The sequence below is a fragment of the Ochotona curzoniae genome, unplaced genomic scaffold (assembly GCF_017591425.1).
Source record: "Ochotona curzoniae isolate NIBS_2020 unplaced genomic scaffold, NIBS_Ocur_1.0 contig_523, whole genome shotgun sequence".
In the NCBI taxonomy this organism is placed as follows: Eukaryota; Metazoa; Chordata; class Mammalia; order Lagomorpha; family Ochotonidae; genus Ochotona; species Ochotona curzoniae.
In genome coordinates, this window is record NW_024466459.1 from 4,827,486 (window position 1) to 4,850,358 (window position 22,873).

The following is a 22,873-nucleotide window of genomic DNA, read 5'->3' on the forward strand; positions in this document are numbered from 1 at the left end:
GCTTGGTTATCTATGCCCAGTATGTCTCTAGGCATACTACCTTGGTCATGATACCTGTGAAGTACTTAATTCAAGAAAATGCCTTTGCTAGGATCCAAAGCAGGGGCCCAACCATAGGGAAGCATCCATCTCGTGTGTAGCCTGGAACTGGCAGAGACAGGCTTCAAATGACACAAACAAATGCATATTCTGGCAACACAAACTCTTGTGAGTTTGATTCCTAAGGGTGCACACTGCCATCAGCATCACCAGCCATCTTTGGAAAGTCAGTCAGAATTGTGAGCTGGGCATCAGGGGCCTCGGGCCGCTGGGACTCTGGGCAGCTCGCTTCACCATGCTTTTTTTTTTTTTTTGTCCATCTGTGAAGCAAAGGGTTAGATATGGAATTCTAAATCCTGATCATTTTTAAAGTGAAAGAATCATCAGACATTTAAAAAAAATTGTGGAAGGAGTGATGAAGTAATTGAATGAAAACAAAAGCATGATGCTTACCAGTATAGCAGAATTACCATCTCACTCTATACAGATGGCTGCTATTAACTGGATATTTACTATATGTCAAGCATTCTGCTAAGTGTTTTATCTGGCCCATCAAATTTAACACTCATTCCTACTTGGTGAAGTGCTAATGCAATATATTCACAGCCCCATATTAAGGAAGCAAAGGAAGCTGGAAGAGATGAAGTGACGGACTTTATTTTTCCTCTTGTACTTTCACATCATTTCGTCACTTTCCCTCGTTCCCTCCTTCCTCCGAAGGAAGAGCCGCTCCCGTTGCATATGGCTCTGGAAAGACATCTGACAACACATCTCACATTCTCTTTCCCTTTTATCTTTTTAGGCCACCTCGAGATTTAGACTCCAAGGCTTGCATTTCTATTGGAAATCAGGTGAGAAAAGGCACGCGTCCCAACTGTATGCTTTGCTTTCTGACTGAACCGTAAAGGTTACAAAGTTGCTTTCTGCAATGTGCTGTCAGGGAATGAGTGGAAAAAGTTTGAGTTGAAAAGGAATCCAGATGTTTCCAGTAGAAAGAAACAGCATTTCAAAGGTAGAGCAGTTATGCTGCTATCGTGATTACACCCTGTATCCGTGCTGAGAGATTGCGCCTTGTCCCATTGATGTACAATTATTATGTCATCTACACATTGTTTTGAGGATTAAACATGACTAAAAATCTAGAGAGTAAAGTATGGTTGACTAAAATGTGGTTGAGTGGTGACTTGTAATGAGGCTATTGAGATTCTGATGGGAGGAGTTTGAAGAGAGGTGAGTTGATTGGGTGGACATTTCTCAAAGTGCAGCTGTAGATCTATTTGCTATCAGCCAATCATGGTTAATGACCTACAGAGTAGGTGGCTCTAAGTGAGCCGTTCAATAGCTGAGTTGGATGGAGTTGAGTCTCAGTGTTGCCTGTGGCAAGCAGAGAGCCTATTGTGGAGTCTTTGCAACTCCTAGTACTTCTTGTAACATCGCCTTGAAAGCAACTGCTTCCACAACCCGGGAAAATTTCAGTCCCAGAAAGAATCCTTATCACACTGTGAGAAACCAGGTAGTGGACAACACAGGCTGTGCCTACTGTTTGTATCTCTCCCCCGTCTGGCTGATATTTTCTTCCTCTTGCAGAACTTTGAGGTTAAGGCAGATGACCTGGAACCTATAATGGAACTGGGACGAGGTGCGTACGGGGTGGTGGAGAAGATGCGGCACGTGCCCAGCGGGCAGATCATGGCGGTGAAGGTAGAGTTGATGTTTTGTTTTCCATCTGCAGCACAAGCATTTGTCCATCTCAACTGTGAACCAGCCCCTTCCACCAGACTGCAGCAGGAATGTTAGCCTAGCCTTACCTGCCTTCTCCCAACGTCTGACCACTCTTGTTTGATGTTGACTCTGGCTCTTGAATTCATCTTCCTGCCGGTGCAGACCCAGGGAGACCCAGGGAACCAGTAGTAATGGCTCAAGTAACTGGTTTTCTTCCTCCCATCTTAGGCCTGGATTGTGTCTTAGTTCTCTGCTTCAGCCCTGATCAGTTGGAATGTGAACCCCTGGGTGAGAACTCTCCCTCCTGATTTAAGATAAAAAAAAAAAAAAAACTGAGAGAACGGAAAAAGCTGGTGGCTTTGAGTCACTGTTAGCAATGGTCCAGTGGCTCAGGCCCTTTTGCTCTTGGAGAATGAAGATTTTTCCCTCTTTTCTTGTAGATTTTTCAGTTGGTTCATCTACTGATCCTTTGCTAAGAAGGCAAAAAAGAAAAAAAAAGTGAAGACTTAGTGCTATGCTCTCTTTCCTGTCACTTTATGGCATAAGCACATTTCTAGAAGGCAACGTGTGTTGGTGTGACTGGCTTTGTTCTCTCAGAAGCCCTGGGACAGGCACAAACAGCGTTCCACTTCTGTTTGCTTGCTCCCTTCCCTGTTAGCCACACTGATTTCTTATAATAGGTATTTATTCCAATTGTTGTTATCAGTCTCTTTCCATGGGCTTCAAATAAAAGTATTCAGCTGGATGTGGATTGAAAATGTTTGAGAAAAAATGCCTGTATTAAACATGAGTTGGATTTTCTTCTTATCACTTCTGTCTTGACAATACAGTGGAATAACCCTCTGTGTGGCATTTACACTGCAGTAGATATTTTAAGTATTCAGATTTAAAGCCAATGAGAACATGTGTGTAGGTGATATGTAATTACAGTATCATTTCATATAGAGAACATTCATGTTTTTGGGTTTTGCTATAGGAGAGGGAGGGTCCTAAAACCAATCTTTCAGAGATACCAAGGGACAAGTATGACCGTCCCAAAGTTAGATACAGGTTCCCAAAGTTAGGTACAGAGGGACCCATAGAGTACTCACATGAACTGGTTCATTCAGCAGATGCCCACAAAGAACTCATGGCTGGACTCAGGAGCTGATAATTCAATCCAGGTCTCCCACGGATGTGGCAGAGATCCAATTACTTGACCCATCAGCACTAACTTCTAAGTCTGCCTTAATGGGAAGCTGAATCAGATGTTGGAACTCGGTATCAGAACCAAGTACTTGGACCTGGAATGAGGGTGTCTGATCTGGCGTTTTAATTGTCAGACATTTTGCCCCTTTCTTGTTTTTCTTCTTACAAATAGCTGATTGCTTAGAGTTGAGATTCAAAACGCCGAGTTGTTTTGTGAATTTTTGGACTGTTCTAATTACAGAACTCTTTAAGGCCCCTGCCTTACTGGTGGATATCTTCCCAGTAATAACCATAAATTTTGTATGCATTCCCATTCAGCGAATCCGGGCCACAGTAAACAGCCAGGAGCAGAAAAGGCTGTTGATGGATCTGGATATTTCCATGAGGACAGTGGACTGCCCTTTTACCGTCACCTTTTACGGAGCACTCTTTCGGGAGGTAGGTGATTTTGCAATACAAAGTCCGGGGAGGCTAGCAACTTGCAAATCAGTTGATTGGAGCAGATGAGTCCCACACACGATCATGGCATCATTTCTTACTGATTTTATTGGTCTCATGTGGAGGATTGTCCACCTGCCCAGCAATGCTATCCCCATGTATTCAGCTGGCTTGAAGTGATGGGATTCCCAGATGTACTCAGTTATTTTGAAGTTGCTGAAACTCTCCCCTCCCCCCGCCCAAAACTCTAACAAATGATAATTCTTAAGAACAGGTGTTGCTGTTTCTTCTCTCCCCACCACGCCAACCCTTTCTATTCTCTGTAACCATCTGCGGATTCTTGATCTTCAGGGTGATGTCTGGATCTGCATGGAACTCATGGACACATCACTAGATAAATTCTACAAGCAAGTCATTGATAAAGGCCAAACAATTCCAGAGGACATCTTAGGGAAAATAGCTGTTTCTGTGAGTATACCATGAACAAAATCAGGAACAGTTTGGGACATGTGTGTCTTTACGTGTTCAATATAAAATACTGCCTGGACCATAGCCATGATCCAGTGTATCCCTATTGGATGCTTTTATTGGTGGATGGATACAAAAGCATCTTTTTTCTTGAGCACCATGTGAGAGGAAATGCTTCCACACACTGGTTTTTGTCATAGATCTCTATGGTTCAATGACTCTGAACAGTGTATTCACCTGCTACGATTACATTTCTGTTTATATTCTGAAATTCCTCTATTTCACTTTTTGTTTGTAGATTTTTGATAAAAAAAAAAACTGACAGCAAAAAAACCAAAACCAACTAATACAAAGAATGACTGCTACCTTAATGGGTATTCATGCTCAGGAGGGCAAAGAAGAAAAATAATTTGTGAGGACAAATGAGAACAGGGCAGATGGCAAGAGGCATCCTCTCTGCTCCGGGTTGTAGTCCTCTGTGGAGTCTAATTTGTACATTATTCTAGATAGGACACCACTGTTTGAGAAAATACCTCACCCTGTCTCCTTCAACCAGGGATACAAAGTCTGTCATTCAATATCTTTCTGGTTTGGGATAAATACGTTTATCTGTTTCTCTTGCAGATTGTAAAAGCGTTAGAACACTTACACAGTAAGCTCTCCGTCATTCATCGAGGTAAGAACTGTGGCATCATTCTCTGGGTTGTTCCTTTCCTAAAGTTCGTTTCTATCACCTCCCGTCCCCTTTTCGGTCTTTGGAGATGGATATGGAACTGAGTCAGGCAAAAGGACCAAGGGTATTCCCCGAGACTGGATAGCCAATCAAATACGTAGCTGAAAACAAAGGCAGGTGCATGCTGTACATTAAGTGGAGTATAAAGCACAGTTACCAAGCAGTGCAGTGAGATTGCATTAGTCATCTAGTTTAGGAAATAGATAAAAATTCATCTTATATTGATCATTATGTGGGAGCTAGTTAGGAAAACAGTCAACGGTTCAGTCGGAATTCTGCATTTTAACAAGGTCCCCTGGTGACTCTTGTGCCCAGAAAGTATCAAAGTCTGGTGTAAAACAGAACCATTTCTGACAACCAGAAGGCAGAATGAACTATTTCACTTTCCTCTCTCCCACCTTCACTTTCTCCCTTTCGGTTGTACTTTCATCTCTTCATTTGCTCATTCATCATCCCCTCCATCCATTTTTCTATCTCCCATCCATCCATGTATTCATCTCTTTATTTCTTATAATCTCCTTTAAAGCATCTTCAGATCTAGCAGTTGACCTGAAAGGAATCTGAGGACAGAATATATCTTCATAAACATGCTACCGAGTTGTCTTGGTAGAGGAAAAAAAAGCAAAGAGACAAAAGGAACATGGAAAGGAATAAACCACCCTACAAATATGAAATTGTCAGATATTGTCAGGTAGGATGGTAGACAGGAGTTGTTTGTCACTGGAAGATGAAAGCCTTGGAAAGATACACCTAGTTGGGTCTTTGAGAAAATTCTTGCAAAATAATGAGTATAGTCAAGATTTGTGGGTTAGGTAGAATTTTTTTTTAACTCTTCTTTGAGGCTGGAAATAATGTAAAATGTCTTGCCCAGAGTCCCTACTGTCATTGTTTTATTGTTATTAATTGTTGTCCTTAAAAATTGAAAAAAAAATAGAAAGGTGAGGAGAAATGTGGGGAGGAATGAATATTGAAGCAAGATTGTGGATTGTTCACAAATGTGAAACTGAGTTTTCAGGGTCTGTTTCAGAATCAAGAACTACTGTTTTATCCTGTGTAATGTATGCAAGATATTAAAAATAATAAAATGAAATTTAATATGTATCATTCAGTTTTTGGAAAAAAAATATAAAAGATAATTTTTGAGGCTTTTGGAATAACTGCCCATTTCTGTTTCCAAGTCCCTTGTGAGACATGGCATACATGGAAAAAAGCCCTACATTTTCTACGTTTCTAGAGATAATGGTTGTGCATTTTTCTGCAGCAGGTAAATGGGTAGGCTATACCTTTCTAGTCTGAAGAACTCACTTAAAACACACCTGATAATATCCCATATAATCTGTCCCATATTTCTGAACCATCTCTCGCATAACTAATTGCTTTGGTCACTGTATTAAAATCTACCTTTCACTGTTTGACCTGCTATTTCTTCACTATACATAAAGGTACTTCAAAAAAAATCACAGTTAAAAGACACGATTATTTCACTACACCTTTTTTTTTTAATTAGTGACTATAACACGTTTTCCATGAACTGATGAGTATTTTCATGCATAGATTTCAGCTTCTTCCGTAATCTCTAATTTCAGTTTCCAAGAACTTTGGAAATACCTTGCATGTGACAGATCATTTTGAACTGAGCATTAGGTTCAGTAATAATTTTTTAAGTTCATGCTACATATATGGGGAGCAATGAAAGTGAAAAATGCATAGAACCCTTTTTCCTGGTTTTTAATTCATAAATTAAAAGCAAGTTGAAAGCAGTAGGTAGCAGTTAAATATGTTTCCAGGTTGACAGTTCCTTTGATGTTGGGCAACTTAGGGCAGAGGGTATTGGACAAGCGAAGATTTTAGGCCACCTGCTGGCAGAGAGATGAATTTTCCAAACGTGCTGGAAACATTGTATTCTTGCTGTTCTTCCTTTCAGATGTCAAGCCTTCTAATGTGCTCATTAATGCCCTGGGCCAGGTGAAGATGTGCGACTTCGGAATTAGTGGCTACCTGGTGGATTCCGTTGCTAAAACAATTGATGCAGGTTGCAAACCGTACATGGCCGTAAGTATAGCAGCTGGATATATTATCAAGATAATTTTGCCGGCCAAACTTCCTGGCACCTGTCAGGAAGCGGGAAATTAGTTGATGGCCTTGGAGAAAAAACTGGAAATATCCCTAAGATTCGAGAAGTAGTCTGCATCTTCTTTATTCCAAAAAGATTTTCTCTCTGAAATCCTTAGATATTCGATGCAAACATTGCTGTAGTCCTCTTGGATGTATTTAACAAAATACCTGTAAACTCCATGGTCATAAACAGCAAAAGTGTGTTTCTTGTCCTTTTGGAGGCTAAGAAGTTCAAGATCAAGGTGCTTCTAGATTCAGGGTCTGTTTTTTCCTGGCTCACGAGCATTGCCTTCAAGCTGTGCCCTTGAGTGAAGGAAGAGCCTCTTTGCTGAGAGCGATGAGTCCATTCTTGAGGGTGCCGCTCCGTGACTCTGTCACTGCTTAAAGATTTTGCCTCCTAGAATCAAATTGGGATTAGTTTCAACAAATGAATTTTGGAAGAGGGAGGTCCAGCGAGAAGCAATGAGTCATTTGAAACAACCAACAAATAATCCGCACAGCCCATACAATGTTCACTGACTTGGAGGTGGGCAGCGCCTGGTTTGTTGAGGACAGAACAGTTAAGCACAATTTAAGTTACCTGAAAGAAGGCAGTTAGGGGTCATCGCAAGAGAACTTCCCAATTGTGTGCATTTGTTGCGCTAAGCAGAGAGGACTTTGGGGTTCTCTTTCACTGAAGGTATAAACTGGTTGGACATGTAGTCCTCTTTGGGATCCAAAAGCTTCCTCTCCATGTTTTGATAAAAGCTAGTTGGGTTTATGTTCCCCAGATAGCAACCTTGTCATTCTCAATGACTCAACTGCTGTTTTTTTTTTTTTTTTAAACAAGGGTGAGTCTAGATGCCCCATGGGGTTTTATATCACATACTCCTCTTCTTAAGGCAAAATTGAATTTGGTTGAAAAGGGAAGCTGACCCACTATTGTCTTTGAGAAAATACTAACATAGATGGAAACCTCATTGGAAACGTGGTTAGTTGTTGTATATTCATGACATTCATGACAGCTTAGCACACTCGCTGGGCAGGGGTGCTAACCCCACCCCTGGAAACTTCATTGAGTTAAAAGAGTCATCTTAGCTATCTTTCCAGTTTCTCACTTGTCTCTCTCCTTTCCAGCCTGAAAGAATAAACCCAGAGCTCAACCAGAAGGGGTACAGTGTGAAGTCTGACATTTGGAGTTTGGGCATCACCATGGTAGTGTATGACAATCGGCACGGGCTGCGAGGTTCTGGGGATGAGGCTGCAGTGGGGTGGACCTTGGGACCAGGCTGCCAAGTCCTGAGTGCTGGTCTCCAGCTTTCGTGGCTGTCTGAGATGACAAGAGACTTTAAGAGATGATCATTTGTAGCATCTTAGAGAAGAAATATTGAGCTGGGGTAGGGCAAACCACGCTTTCTCTTTTTCCCACCTCTTGGTTGTAGACTCTTGAGTAAATGATGTAGTCATGTGGATTTTCTGACCTCATCTGGAAAATGGGAGTGTTTGACAAGACTCCACTTAGGGTTGAAAACGTAAATTGTTCTTGCCAAAGCACAAAGCTGAAGCTCCACAAGGATCCCCGGAGGGCTTTGTGATCCAGGCCTTAGATCTGCTTCCCAGGACATTTTTATTTTAGCTTTCACTACTGAATAGATCAGGTGTATTCTAAAGACTTGATAGGGGCCAGTACCAATGCACAGTGGGTTAAGCCTCCGCCTGCAACACAGCCATCCCATATGGATGTCATTTCGAGTCCCAGCTGCTCTACTTCTGATCCAGCTCCCTGCTCATGCACTTGGGGAGCCAGCAGAGGACAGCCCAAGGCCTGGAGGCCCTGCACCCACAGGGGAGAGCTGCAAGAAGCTCTTGGGTCCTGGATTCGACCTGATCCAGTCTGGGTCGTTGCGGCCGTTTGGGAAATGAAGCAGTCCGTGAGTTTCTTTCTTTTCCTGCCTCTCTTCTCTGTATGTAATGCTGCATTTCAAATAAATATGTCAGTCTTAAAAAAAACACAAAAGACTTGAAAGCAATAACTCCATGTCTTTAAGCACGGCCCTAAATGTATATGAACAATTCCTTATTTATACCTCGATGTTCATAAATTTTCAGTGTAACACCTGTGCCTGGAGTTCTCCACTGTGCTCCTGCTTTCTTCTCTTTGAGTCATTGCACATTCCTGCTCTGCAAACACATGACCCATTGCAGAAAGCGGTCTTTGCTCAAGTCCAGAAAAGGCTCAGTCATTGGGTCCTAGAGTCTTTTTTTTTTTTTTTCCTTTTTCACGAGTGGACCTGTAGGTGGCAGCAGATGTCCAGTCCTGTCCAGACCTCAGGGTGTGAGCTGGAATCGTCTTAGATTCTCTTAGAATTTCTGTGAACCGTCACAATGGAGTGTAGTAAATGATATGTTTTACCTAAGTATTTTTTTTTTTTTTGAATCTTTTTGTTTACTGGATAGGCAGAGAGAGAGACAGAATGAGAATCCACGTGTTTGCAACACAGGGACTGGGGTCAGGCGGAAGCCAGGGGCCAGGGACTCCACCTAGATCTCTCATGTGGGTGCCACGGACCAAAGTTCTTGGACTTTCGCCTGCTGCCTCACAGGGTACACACCAGCTGGATCGGAAGTAGAACAGGGACTGGAACCCAGGCACTCCTTAACCTGCTACGCCACAACGTCCATCCAATTTTAGATGAGTTTTAAGTTTAAATGGCTTTCTGTAGTTAGGCATTATTATTTTTACAATCCCCGACACTAGGAATTTGACGGGAAATAATCCAGAAGAGTTTTTCTTGCCCAATTAAATGGCAACTTGAGAGAGATTTTTAGGTCACTCTGGCTTTCCTGGGTTGAAATGTGCTGTTTCCCTAAGGCAGCCCCATTCATGCCATTGTCTTCTTCTGTCCTCTCCTAGATCGAGTTGGCCATCCTCCGGTTTCCCTACGATTCTTGGGGGACTCCCTTCCAGCAGCTCAAGCAGGTGGTAGAGGAACCATCGCCACAGCTCCCAGCAGACAAGTTCTCAGCAGAGTTTGTTGATTTTACCTCACAGTGGTAAGACAGCCTCCTGGCCAAGTGCTGGTACTAACAGGGTCCTCCAGCAGGTGTTAGGCATCCTGCACATATTCATTCCAGCAGCATTTGTGGAATACCACCTCTGGAGAGAAAAGGATGGCATGATCACAGGCCGTGGCTCCTTGAGCTCACACTTCAGTAGGGGAATTTCCTACACTGATAATTCTCCTGCAATGTGGCAAGTCCGGGGATGGAGATATGCGTATGGGATTGAGGAATCTCAGATGGAGAGAGCAGACGCACCTTGCACGGTGTCACAAAAACAAACAAAAAAAAACCTCCCTTCTAGGGATAATAAGCAAGTCAGTGTCGACTAGTACAGAAATAAAAAAGATGGTGGAACCCATTAGAAGCCTCGGAATGGGCAGCAACTTCAAAAAATCACTTTAAATGAGAAGGTACTGAGTCTTGGGTAGAGTGACCTAGGAAGTATTGTGGAAGGTGCCAACTGTTTTCATTGTCTGTGCCATCCAGGAAAGTTAGGAGGGAGGAGAGCTGCTCACACATTTGGGTACTTTCCATCTACCTGGCATCCCCAAGAGTCTAGCCTAACATCATAAACACAACCTTTGGAGATAATATGGCACAGATGTCATCCAAAAGAGCCTCAAATGAGCCAAGATGGTTTATCTGGGCATCCCTTGGAAGCACATAAGGATTGGGAGAAAGAGCAGAGAGGGCTGGAGGGAAGCCCAGCTATAACCCTTGGAGGGGAACAGTTCTTACCATATCTGGCTTAGAAAAGGCCCCCAATTCTGAAAGCTTTTGATTTACAGGAGAACAGAGTAGCTGCTTCATCACGGTATTGTTAACTTGGCCTCTATGCCCTTTGGGGAAAGTGTTCCAACTAGAGCCTCACTGGGAAACACAAGAATTCAAGGCAACTCTCTCTGATTTTGTGGGACTACGGTCTTTTGGACAGTGTTCATTCTAGGTCTCTTCTCATCTTTAATACTTTCCTCCTAATGCTATGTAAGGCTGGTCTATAGTTGTTCGATTTTGGTCTTGGTTTTAGCTGAATGGACAGACAGGAGCCAGGACACTAAATTCTAACACACTAGCTGAGTGTCTGTAAAATACGCATCCTCTGGGCTCCTGGGGTGTGTCCTTCATTCTGTTTTCCTTGAGTGAGTATCCATTTGCCAGGTTGAAATGGGATCAGTGTTTTTGCTTTCTGGATTCCAGAACTTGGTTTGTCTTTGTTTTGTTTCATTGTTTGGCCTTATCCACAAACGTTTAAAGGTCACATAGGAAAAGACATGAGTCATCTTGAATAGTTCAGACCAAGAATTCTCAGGAGAGCTTGTCACGGGGAAGGGTTTTCTCTAGGGAAGTTTCTTCAGTGTGTGCTCCCTGCCTTTCTCCCAATTGTCTTTTTCTTGCAAGATCCATTTAAGAATGAGACCAGTGTAAGAAGTCTATGAAACTGGAGAGTATTGGAATCAGTGGTGTGGTACGATGATCCTCAGCTCCCCTTATAAAACTTGAGAATTTTTGAAACTACTATTCCGTAGGCCACACCCACAGAGATTTGGACTTAATTGCTGTTAGAAGGAGCTGTTACATCAACATTCCCTTCCAGTATGCATCCTATTGTACCCCAGGAGGACCACAGCCTTGGACATAAGATCCGTGAAATCTGTTATCCTCTGCTAGATGACTTCTTATCGTCTGTAATTATTTTTCTTTCCCCTGAAATGTTTTTTTTCTCTTGTCTAGAGTTTTCCCTGAAGAATCAGAACATTAAAAGTTTTTGCAGATATGTTCAAAATGAAAACTTTGAGAGAGAAATGTTTTCCAGTGTTCTGTGTGTGTGTATACACAAGTGGCCATTCTGCATACCAGCATTGGTTTCCATGGCGACCACACTGCATTTCTTATCCCTGCCTAAAGCCCCTAGTGTCCTCATGGCCACCTCTCCGAGTCTACCACCCTTTTCCCTCATTTTTAGTTCCAGTTGACATTTAGTAGCAGTTCTTGTAGGGCATTAATTCAGCAGTCTTGATCTGTGGGTGTGAGCTGGCTTTTCTGGAACTCCTTTGTTAATACTGTCAACACAGTGTCATTTTATTTGCATTCAAAATATCAATTTGTTTCATTGGAGGGGCTTATTAAAAATAATTATAATAGAAATAGAAGCAAAGTTTAAGTCAGTTCCAGTTAGGAGTTGTCCAAGGCTACTTGTTTTTTTCCCCCTCAGACTTACTGTTATAGTTCTGGTTGAATCTGATACTTAGGAATATCAATTTTTGTAAAGCGATGAGTCTTTTGGGGGGTTATAGAAATTGGGGAACAGAATGGGAAAATTAATTAATTCTGAGTTTTATGAGTATTTTTTAAACTTATCCTTAAATGGGCTTTATGAAGGTGCAGGGACCTCTATTTCAGATCCCAGATTAACCCTTTTCTTCCACTGCCATAAACCACTAATATATTTTTTGATATTTCCTAAGGATGAACATTAAATTAATTTGAATTAGCTGAGTTAAAACAGTTGTCTAATGCCTTGAAAAAGTACTTTTTTAGGCTTATGATTGGATTAGATCTTTACAGAAGCAATTTTATTTCACCCCAAAACAGCCTCATTATTTCACTACATAAAATGTTATTGCTAATCAGTTTCACTTCCATATGGAGCTGACTGGAAGGAATGAAGAATTGGTTGCTGGAGAGCCCCTTCTTTCTTGATGAGGGCAAAGATCTGGTCCATGACCACAGGCTATTTGTGTGTTATTGACAGAGCTGTGCTGTAGAGACCCATTGGCCTAGAAGGACTCTATTCTGACTGATTGCTATGTACTTCCTATTTGTATCAAATAATCAAGCTATAGCCTTTCAAGACTAGTCAGCATTCCCCAACTCTATGTGATAAGTACAGAAAGGGACAGACAGAATTGCAAAGTGAGGCATTGAAACTCACTTTTTATTTTAAAGAAAAGGGAAGATTCACAGCAGAACTTTATTCGTTTGTGTATTTTTATTTATTTGAAATGCACAGGCAGAACTCATCAGTTGGTTCACGTCCCAGTTAGGGCTGAGCCGGGCTGAAGCCAGAACTGGAAACCTATATCGTCTCCTCTGCAGGAGCCAGGGATGCAGGGACTTAAACTTTTACCATTTCCTTTCCGAGTGTGTATTGGCAGTAAGCTGAAAGTGGATGCAGAATTGGGATTCAAACCCAGGATGCTGATAATGAGATGTGGGTATCCTAAACTGCATCTTAACTGTTAGGCCAAATGCACGCTCTTGGTCTCACATTTCTAGATAAATGCATGTATGATTTTTTGTTTGTTTATCTCGTACATCCTTATTTGGACCGACTGTAGGAAAAAGGCGCATGACTCACAACCATGGTAGTGTGTGAAAGCATTTGCTTTCATGGGATGTACCCTCCCCAGCTATGTGGTGATGTCACAGAACTGTGCAATACATCACGTACCTGCCTCCAGGCTCCAGCCTGGCAGCCACTGTTCCCAGCAGTCAAAGACGTCATCGTCTTTTGTGGACCAATGAATCTAAAAGAGAAATTTATTTCGTTGCAAAAGGTTTGAAGTTGGACGCATAGCTCTCTCATTGTATGTATTTCTATGAATATCTCCAGGTCCCTTCCTCCCCTTTAGGATCAGCTCCTCCAGTAGGCTCCATGATGGAAGTCGCAAGAATGCCACTCCCATTGGCAAGGTAGCTGGAACTCTTCATTGCTTTTTCTCCATGCCGGTTGAAGAGATTCAGTGCCAGCTGAGAGCCTGTTTCCATTTTGGAATGTGTTGGAGACCCATCGAGGTTTCAATACTGTTTGACTCGGAGTAACTGATATAAAATTGAGATGATCAGATGCTTTCTCCTACTTATTCAGGAAGGACAGCGCCAGCCCTAGGTATCTATTTAGCTGATGAGAAATGTATGGCTTTAGAGATACAACATGTTTTTATTCTGTGGATGCACCAAATAGCTCTTCTTGGAAATGGTCAGGGGAATTGAAATGGGCAGAAATTCTCTGGTCAGCACAAACTTGAAGCTGGCAATTCTCCAGACAGCATGAAGCTGTTTTTCAGTGTCAGCTATGGTCAGAAGCGTGTGTTGTGGCATTGGAGGAGGAATTAGGGCAGTTAGCTAATTGCACGCTTGAAAATGACAAGCCACTTGAAAATTCAAAAGTCTGACTCAAGCCCAAAAAGAAATTGGTGTAGCTTTGAACTTCATAGTTATTTTAGACTGAATTTCAAACGCTTCCTATTAGACTTGGAAAGTTTGTCTTTTCCTCTAACCTTATCCTGGGTACTTTGCTATTCTTAGCCCATGTTTAGAAGCATTCTTGGATTGAAAAGAGGGAGAAAAATAAGTTTTATCAGTTCTATCAGTTCCCTAAACAGCCTGCCTTGGCTGTCCAGTCTCCCGCAGCACTCTCCACTGGGGCGTAGGTTGAGTGTTGAGCTTTCTGATCAGGGTCGTAAGTTGAGAAACAGCTTGTTCTCCAGCAGTCTCAGAGATTTCAGGAATCCTCCGCACGTTGAGGATGGGACCACGTGAGATACTTCCCGTGCTTTTCTTAGGCGAAGATGTTCAACGTAAACTTTCTGGAGAGATTTTCATAACCTGCTCTAAAAGTCAGAAGATAAGACCTCCTGGTTTTGTTTTGTTTTTCAACCACTTCTACTTAAGAAATGGAAGCATTTAGTTCTTCCACCTGGTGGGGATTCCTATTTCATTATCTTCTAAATAAAAGGTCAAAAATTCACATTGCCACACAGATCTCTAGTTGGTAAAAAAAAAAAAAGTCATCACTTCAACATTTCAGAAACAAATGTCTTCTTTTCTATTATTCCTTTGATTCTGTTGTTGACCAGGTCAAGTTGAGCATGGAAGAGTGGGCCGTAGTCTCCCACGAGTGTTTCCAATTTTGTGTAGAAGTCAGATCTAGATTGTGACACTCCACATTCATCACTTGGATATTGAGTGTGGCTATAATGTTGTCTTTGTTATTGATTTAGCAAATTAAAATTGCACAAATTAGCTATTTGTTTTACTAGTTTTTTTCTTTTTAATAGGGTTCTATTTGCATATTAGCAGTACTCCTTAGGTCATATTTCTTCTTCAACTTTTTTCTCTTGAACTTAGAACTACTTTGCTTCCTGGGGCGGGGGGTGGGAGAGTACGAGGCAGGAGCTGGGAAAGCCAACGCCCAGGACCCAGGGGCCAGCTGGGGATGCTCCCATTCAGTAAATGCCATCTCAGAGGAGCAGCCAGGAGGCAGTCCCATGGAGGCACACCCTACTTCACATGACTCAGGGCTTCTTAGCCTCTGCACTGGTGACATTCTGGATTGTTCTTCGCTGTGGGGCACAGCCTTGTGCTCTGTCGTGTGTTTAGGATAGACGTGCGAGAAGTGACCACCTAGATCGCTGCCAGGTGTTGCCGCACGCCCCTTCCAGTTGAGAACCACCTCTGTGAGGATGTGGATGCACTGGAGGCCCTCTCCCTCAGGCACACCTAGGCATGTCCGACGTCTTTGACAGTTACTGATTCATTCCTCTTTCCCACATGCTCTTGTTTTTATCCTCAGTTGAGATGACACGTTCTCTCAGAGGTTGTCGGTCACTGTGGTGACCAGGTCCTAGGGTGGCACGTCTCACATCCACCCGCAGCCTGTCTCAGGGTCCCTGGCTTTCAGCATTGCCTGGAATCAAAGCGAAGGCTGTTTGTAAGTTGTTTGGGTTTAGAAGCTACAGTCCTCTTTTACTTCTTTCTTCTTCACCTTCCGTTTTGCTTTGTTTTCAACCGCAGTTGCTCCAAGTGTCTCAACGACTTCACTCTTAGGGTTATGTGCATTCCCCCCACCCCACCCGCCATTATGGTTAACTTACATGGGTGAACAGAGCTCATATCATCCATATGGGGGTCTCATTTTGTTTCAAAATGATCCATCAGCACAAATCCCGCAACCTAACTCTGTCATGTTTTGGTTCCTTTAACTGCAAGTAAGATTTTATTCCATTTCAATGCCAGGCAAGAATCCTTTCCATTCATGTAGGATCTTGTGTGCTGGTGGGGCCAGCAGGTTGGCTTGCAGATCATAGCTTTCGAAATCATCATTTCCTCCATTCTGTAACTTGGGCTTCTAACTCCAAATAAACTATTCCTTTTTTGTTTCCATTTTATGGCCAGGGGTGGATAGAGGATAGGGGTGGGAGGAGACAAGGGGTGATGTGTTTGCCTCTTCATCCTGCTGTTCTGTTACTTTTGCCCCTGGGATCCACTGTTATTAAATAGCTGGGTATGTCGGAAGCTGTGTGATCAGAAGTCACTGATGACAAGATGTGACTACAATGTATTTAAGAAGAGTTGAAACGTTGCTGAATAAGTGTGTTTTCTGTTTCATCAGCTAAGATAGAACAAACAAGTAGAGTCACCTTAGAAATGTTATGGCTTATAGCTTCTGTTTCAGGCAAATTTGGTAAAGCACAATGAAAGCAAATTATACATTCAGAAGAATCAGAAGCAGAGGCGATTAGATAAATGAAGACAGCGAAGAAGCAATAAGTGTAATGTAAGAAACACCTGCCGATTTCTCCACCATCTAGCTGGAATTAGAAGCTGCCTTGAAGGAAAACATTTATGTGTTTTGAAGTACACAATACTTCCAAAAATTCTTGTGGGGAATGGAAGTGGAAGATAAGATTATTTTGGTGCAAAAACTTTTGAAATCCACGTGCGATTTTTTCCCATAGCATTTTGTTTTTCTATTTACTTTTGGAAGACTCTTCATATGTATGTAGCTCAAAATTTGGTGACAAGATAAGCTTACCTGTTAACTTCATTTCCCCACGAACATTTTAATGCCTCTTCTGGTCATGACAGTTGATCAGAAAAGTTAGTCTCAGTGTCACTGGTTGCAATTTTTTTTTAAAGATTTATTTTTATTATTTTTTCATTGGAAAGGCAGATATACAGAGAGGAGAGACAGAGAGGAAGATCTTCCGTCCGATGATTCACTCCCCAAGTGAGCGCAACGGGCCGATACTATGCCGATCCGAAGCCAGGAGCCTCTTCCGGGTCTCCCACGCGGGTGCAGGTTCCCAAAGCTTTGGGCCGTCCTCGACTGCTTTCCCAGGCCACAGGCAGGGAGCTGGAAGGGAAGCGGGGCTGCCGGGATTAGAACCGGCGCCCATATGGGATCCCGGGCGTGCAAGGCGAGGACCTTTAACCAATTGCGCCACCGCGCCGGGCCCTGGTTGCAATTTTTAAAAGGAAAATAAACACACACACACACACACACACACACACACACACACACACAGAGACCTATATTTCTCAGTAAGATGCTCCCAGTAAGATAAAGCAACTTGCATGTGCAAAAAAAAAAGTCAAAATAAGGGGCCTGTAATTTCAATATATTTTAATAACGGATCATCACAGTTTCTTAAAACCTAGACTATCAAGTGAAAAGTCGTTGCTAGATTTTAATGGGGTTAATTTTTTCCTTTAGCTTGAAGAAGAATTCCAAAGAACGTCCTACATATCCGGAGCTTATGGTAAGTATTGCTGGCAGCATAAATGAATTTTCACTATTACCTGGTAAAGGTAGCATGACTAACATGTGAATTATAACCAAGTAATCAGATCGGAGTTGACTCACCTAGGCACACAATTCTTTAATATAGCTACAGCATATCGCTGTTTCTAGCACTCTTTTTCCATCTTAGAATGCTGTCATAACATACAAGGTATGTATTTTAAATGTCAAAGATATTGGGAATAAGAAATTACTAATATAAATTAAGAAAGCACAGATTAGGAGATTTCAGTAATAAAAATAACTTACGTGCTCTGTTTCCAGGTCTTCACAAAATATAGGCTTTTATATTAAGCAATGGATGGCTAAGGAAGGAAGGTATGTTTTGCTTTCCTTGTAAGAGAAAGGATTATTAATTTGAATTGCAATACCTCTGTGTTTGCAGTTCATTGCTGTTTTCTAAGGAAATAGGAATAAAAATAAGGTCTCAGAATGGTTGCTTTAAATTTTTTTTAATGTACTGTAATTCAATTCTAAGCTAATTCAAGATGATTTTGATTGGACCTTAACTTAGTGATGCTTTGCTTAACCTTTGAATATATTTTTGAACATTGTGAAAAAGATGATAAAATTCAGGCATCTTGCTATTATTTGAATCCTTATCTAGATTTGTTTTCAATGATCAAGATTTTCGCTGGAGCAGGGGAACAGTTCTGTTGACACAGAGTTCTGAAAGCACGGTTATTCCTCTAGCATTAAATGTGTGCTACTATCCTTTCTCACCTGCAAGCAGGCTTGCTTTCAACTTGAACTTGGGACATATCTTTCAAGTACAGGCTCTTGGTATCTTAGAACCAGTGGGTGGCACTGTGGATGAGACCTGGGGAAGGACACCTGAGAGAGATGAAGTGTGCATGAGTTATGGAAAGCTGGTCAGGGGTGTGCATGAGTCACAGCGAGACATGTGAATTGTCAGTTCTGGTGGTTAAGCTTTGATTTGAGTGTAGTTTATTTTCCAAGTGGATGATTTGAAGATCTGGTCAACTCCTTAGGCTTTCTGTTGTGCCCTTAAAAGGCAGTCTCAACTGTGTGGAGCTGAGATACACAGTTCTAGAAGGAAAGAAGTGGAGAAAGATCTTAGCATTCTGTGTCTGAGTTGAGGATTTCTTTGATTGTTTCTTAAATAGCCAGCAGAAGCTTTGTTGATCCTGGCTAACCTTTCTTAGCATATTTGTGCAATCCTTAGGGCATTTTAAAATTAATTTCCTATACTATGAAATAGACTTAAAATGGTATCCATAGGATCCTGTGTAATCTGTAACCTTCAATTGCCTTTATTTATTTGAAAGACAGATACACAGCAGGAAAGTTCACTAGATAAATCCAACAGCAGCTGGGACTAGGTCAAGCAAAACCAGGAGTCTAGACTTTATCTGGGTGGCAAACCACTTAAGCCCTCAACTGCTGCCTTTAAGAAACACTGGAAGCAAAGTAGCCAGTACCAGAACTAGGTATCCTGAAATGCGATATGGATTTCCCAAACACAAGCAGTTGCTTAACTCAGGATACTCCAACATCTACCTCGGGTGTGGAATCCTATTGTTAAATTGCCTTGTTGCTTTTTTAAAAAATCATGCAGAATAAAAAAAAAATCTTTTCTATATAGAAGGAGGTCTCATAAACTTTTTAGGAAAGTAACATAGTATGAGAAAACCACACAAGCATTTAAAAATTATGAAAAATAAGCTTATTTTTTAATACTACTTTTCCATGGATTTTTTGAAGTTCCCTTATATTTCTGGCTTTTTAGAATACAGAACTTGTTGGTACCCAAATGACCTCTCATGAAGAAATCTCACAATTGTGTTGTAACACACTGGAGGAAAAACAGGTCTAAGTCATCAGTGATGTTGGATTCCACCTCTCTAATCGCTTCCGGCCGTGTAATATTTTACAGCCTACATATTCACGTATGATCATGTGGACTCTCCCTTCATCCCCCTTTTTCTGCTGAAATTAGTCTTTGTGGTCCTGGACATAGACTCGCCTTTTAAGAACATAACAATTCCTTGTTTTTCTGTGGAATTGAGGTTTTTCAATGGAAAAATCTGGGTCCAAATTCTGTGATTTTTCAAATTGGGAAAACACATGCAGAGAATCTATTGTTTACATTTTAAGAGTTGGTGAAGAGATTGGGAGGAAAACTCATCCTCTGTGTGTGTGAAGGACTGTATCATCAATGCATCAACCAAGACAAGCACCTCCCACACACAGCACAGACGGTGGTGTGTGCCTGCGAAGGTACTGCGGCTGATTGCTCTTTCAAGTGTCTCTGAACACTTCCTGTAGCTGGTATTTATGGTCGTCAGCTATTTTCCTTTCTGTGAATGACTAGGTAGTAAGGAGTGTAGACTCATGAATTATTACTCAAATCTGTAGGTGTAAAATGAATATGTAAAGGGAAAAGTGTGATGCAGTTCCAAGTCAACATTAAAAAAAGTAGGGAGTGGGCTGGATTTGGCTCATGGACCATATTTTGCTAACCTCTGTCTTAGATAATAACCACCAGAAATTATAAATCCCCCTAGTGATTCTGCATTGAGATGATTATCTACTCCAAATACCTTGGAAAGTTCCGGATGGAACTGCAGTAGGAGGCAAGGATACTTGGACACATAGAAAACTATAGTGTTGAGCGTGAGGGATTGTGCATGGGTTATAGGAATCTGTTGCCTCCTTACTCTGGCAGAGTGCTCCTGGTTCATCCTGTCTTCTCCAAGCACAGCAGTGAACCCAAGTGGTACACAGTCTTTTCTTCTTGTACCTGCCTTCTCTTTTGGAAAACAACCTGGGACCATGGTCTGGGGATTTTCATGATACCTCCTGGTTTCTGTGTGTGCTATTCTTAATCCCTTACACATCGAAGGAGCTGGGTTCCCTCCCTACCCGCTTCAGCCTCAAACCCACAGAGGACCAGTCACTCTTTCCGTTTTGACATGCCTTCCCCTGCCCTCCTGGCTCTCACAGCATTTTCCCAGCCTAGGAATAAACTGAAAGCTAAGGATTTTTTTTTCTTTCAATGGAAGACTTCAGGTCAGGTGATTAAATTCATTCATAGACTCCTGAGCTAATAGCAGCAGAACAAGAGGCAAGAAGGGGCTGGCAGGCTTTGGAAACCATCTGCAAGATAATCCGAGGTTTTGCGTGTCCTGTTTTGATGGTAAAAAGCTTTTAAATACATTAAAGGGTCCTCAAATGTCAAGAGGATGTGGGAGAGCTAACAAGCCTGATGGTGAGGCACTTGGTAAGTGTGCTGTGTAAGTGGTTAGCAACTGAAAGTGGTGCTGCGCTTCAGTTGTCTGGGAGCTCAGGGTGAAGGACCTTGCATCTAAAGCTCCAACTGACACAGTGGGCGTCAGGCTGGGAGCCAGCTCCCAACCTGTGTTCTCAGCTGGACAAAAGCAGAAAATCTCTTTTCCATGTTCTGAGTCACAGCACTTAACCATGGCCACCTACCTCTTGTGGCAGAGCGGGTAGGGCGAGGGGTGGAGGGGGATGTACCTCTTTGTCCTTGTTCCAATTGCATTGTTTCCTGAAAATTCCGTGGCTGGGCATTTGGTTCCCCACAGGGCTGACTCACTCAGCCTTCTGCTGTCAGGTTTAAAACAAGTACAATTAGACAACCTACATCTAAGCAATATGAAGGTTGTAAACCCAAATGCCTGAAGTCAGGGGAAACAGAATGAGTCATGCACATGTCTACATGCAAGAATGTTCCTATTTTGCTGCTCAACTGGCATTGAAAATAAAAACTCCCACCAGATAAAGGGAACATGAGTGTGACAGGTGGTGGTCCTGGGCACTAGGTTTTAGTGTCATCCTAGGATTGTTTGCTTGTTTCTCTTATCATTGTGGAATGTGTGGATGATGACCTACCATATCTCTTTTTGATTAGAGGTAGAAAGTTCCATTGTGACAGCCAGGCACAAAGTGTAAAACAAAAGTGAGCAACTTGAGATGGTTGTTGTGGTAAAGAGAAAATGAGCATCCTTCAGAACTTTTTTTTTTAATGCGTGACTTTTTGCAACATACTGTGTCCCTTCTCCAAACAAAGTAAGACAATATTTTTTTTTACGTTGTTGACATAGTTGAGAAGGACGCATGCCCTTGTGGGCCTCTGAGGAAAGGTCGAGCTATGGAGGAAGGTCGGTGGGACAAATGTTTCAATTTTTTCCCTCCTGTGTCCTCAGGGAGAGGCGTGCATGTCTTGATATTAAACTACGTCAGCACCTGGGGATAGGGGATGGTCACTTGATGACCTTTTGGGGACCCCCCTGTGGAGGAAGAGTGTCCTGAGGGTGTTACTTGAATGTTTTTGGTGGTTCTAAGACATTGCACCAAGGTTGAGAACATTTTTCCAGGGTTAGGGTCGGTGTCTGATCAAGTTCACTTTGGTGTATTCACAGACCCCCAGGAACATGCTGCAAAGCTTGGTCAGGAGAATTGTCCAACCTGTTGTACTTGCCACCTTCTGAACAGGCAATCGAGGTCCCTTGCTGGTCTATATGAGATGGCTGTCCTGTCCCCCATGTGCATCTGGGCATGCTGACCACTGCACAGGCATCAGCTTGTGAAGAGGTCCAGTCCTGACCAAGGTTGACGACACATACTCCCTGTGGTTGGGCTTTGAGTCCTCTGGTCTGGTTGGTGATTTCTCCAAGAAAACTCTCCTGGGTGACCTCAGACCTGACTCTTGTGTGTGCCAGCTAGTGCAAGGTCAGGTTCGCTCTGTTATCTGCTCCAGCCAACAGTGTGCATGAATTTAAGAGGAATAAGAGTCCAAATTGGCCCTGACTGGGAAATATAGTATCTACCAAACATATCTGTTAATTTTCTAACCTTAGATATTATCGATGACAATTGCTAATTCTCATTTTTTTTCCCCTCCTAGCAACATCCATTCTTCACTGTACATGAATCCAAAGCAACAGATGTGGCATCTTTTGTAAAACTGATTCTTGGAGACTAAAAAGCAATGGACTTCATCGGTTGACCCTACTGTGGATTGGTGGGTTTACAGGGTGAAGAAGTTCACTACAGCGCCAATAGGAAGTCATCTTTGAGATCACTTAACCCTGCCTCTCCGAGGGTGTTTGCTTCCTGTTTTCCTTTCTTTCCCCCCCTCCTAAGGGGGCCTTGGAATCTATAGTATAGAATGAACTGTCTAGCTGGATGACCTATGATAAAAGGCTTAGGACTTAAAAAGATGATTAAATATTTAATGATGTGTCGTATGAGTCCTGAAGCTTCTCAGACTATATATATATATATATATATATATAATGAATGCATTGGCCCTGGCATAAAGGTGCTACCATAGTGATGAAATTGTAAGTAGATGTGTTGTGTGTCCCACTTATTATTTTAATATTTATGTTTAAGCGGTTGGTTGCAAAGATTCCATTTTATGCAAGAAGGGAAATAACAAAAGATAAAGTTGGGTTAGCAATATTTATAGGGCTTTTATTTTTTAAGTTCAATCATGTCTGTGGTCCAGAAGGGATTATTTAATATGCATCTTTAAGACTATTATAAAGATATCA

At 42.1% G+C, this 22,873-nt stretch overlaps 1 protein-coding gene across 1 annotated transcript in view; it reads left to right on the plus strand.

Annotated features, from left to right (window-relative positions):
• MAP2K6 (mitogen-activated protein kinase kinase 6) overlaps window positions 1–22,561 on the plus strand; it is a 104,561-nt gene extending 82,000 nt beyond the window's left edge. Inside the window, exons 3-12 of the mRNA XM_040989572.1 lie at window positions 842–890; window positions 1,627–1,740; window positions 3,268–3,387; window positions 3,739–3,855; window positions 4,480–4,531; window positions 6,513–6,640; window positions 7,820–7,897; window positions 9,597–9,736; window positions 17,244–17,289; window positions 22,222–22,561. Coding sequence (XP_040845506.1) covers window positions 842–890; window positions 1,627–1,740; window positions 3,268–3,387; window positions 3,739–3,855; window positions 4,480–4,531; window positions 6,513–6,640; window positions 7,820–7,897; window positions 9,597–9,736; window positions 17,244–17,289; window positions 22,222–22,299 — 922 coding nt within the window. The 3' untranslated portion in view covers window positions 22,300–22,561. The remainder of the gene's footprint in view (window positions 1–841; window positions 891–1,626; window positions 1,741–3,267; window positions 3,388–3,738; window positions 3,856–4,479; window positions 4,532–6,512; window positions 6,641–7,819; window positions 7,898–9,596; window positions 9,737–17,243; window positions 17,290–22,221) is intronic.
• Window positions 22,562–22,873: the final 312 nt, after the last annotated feature.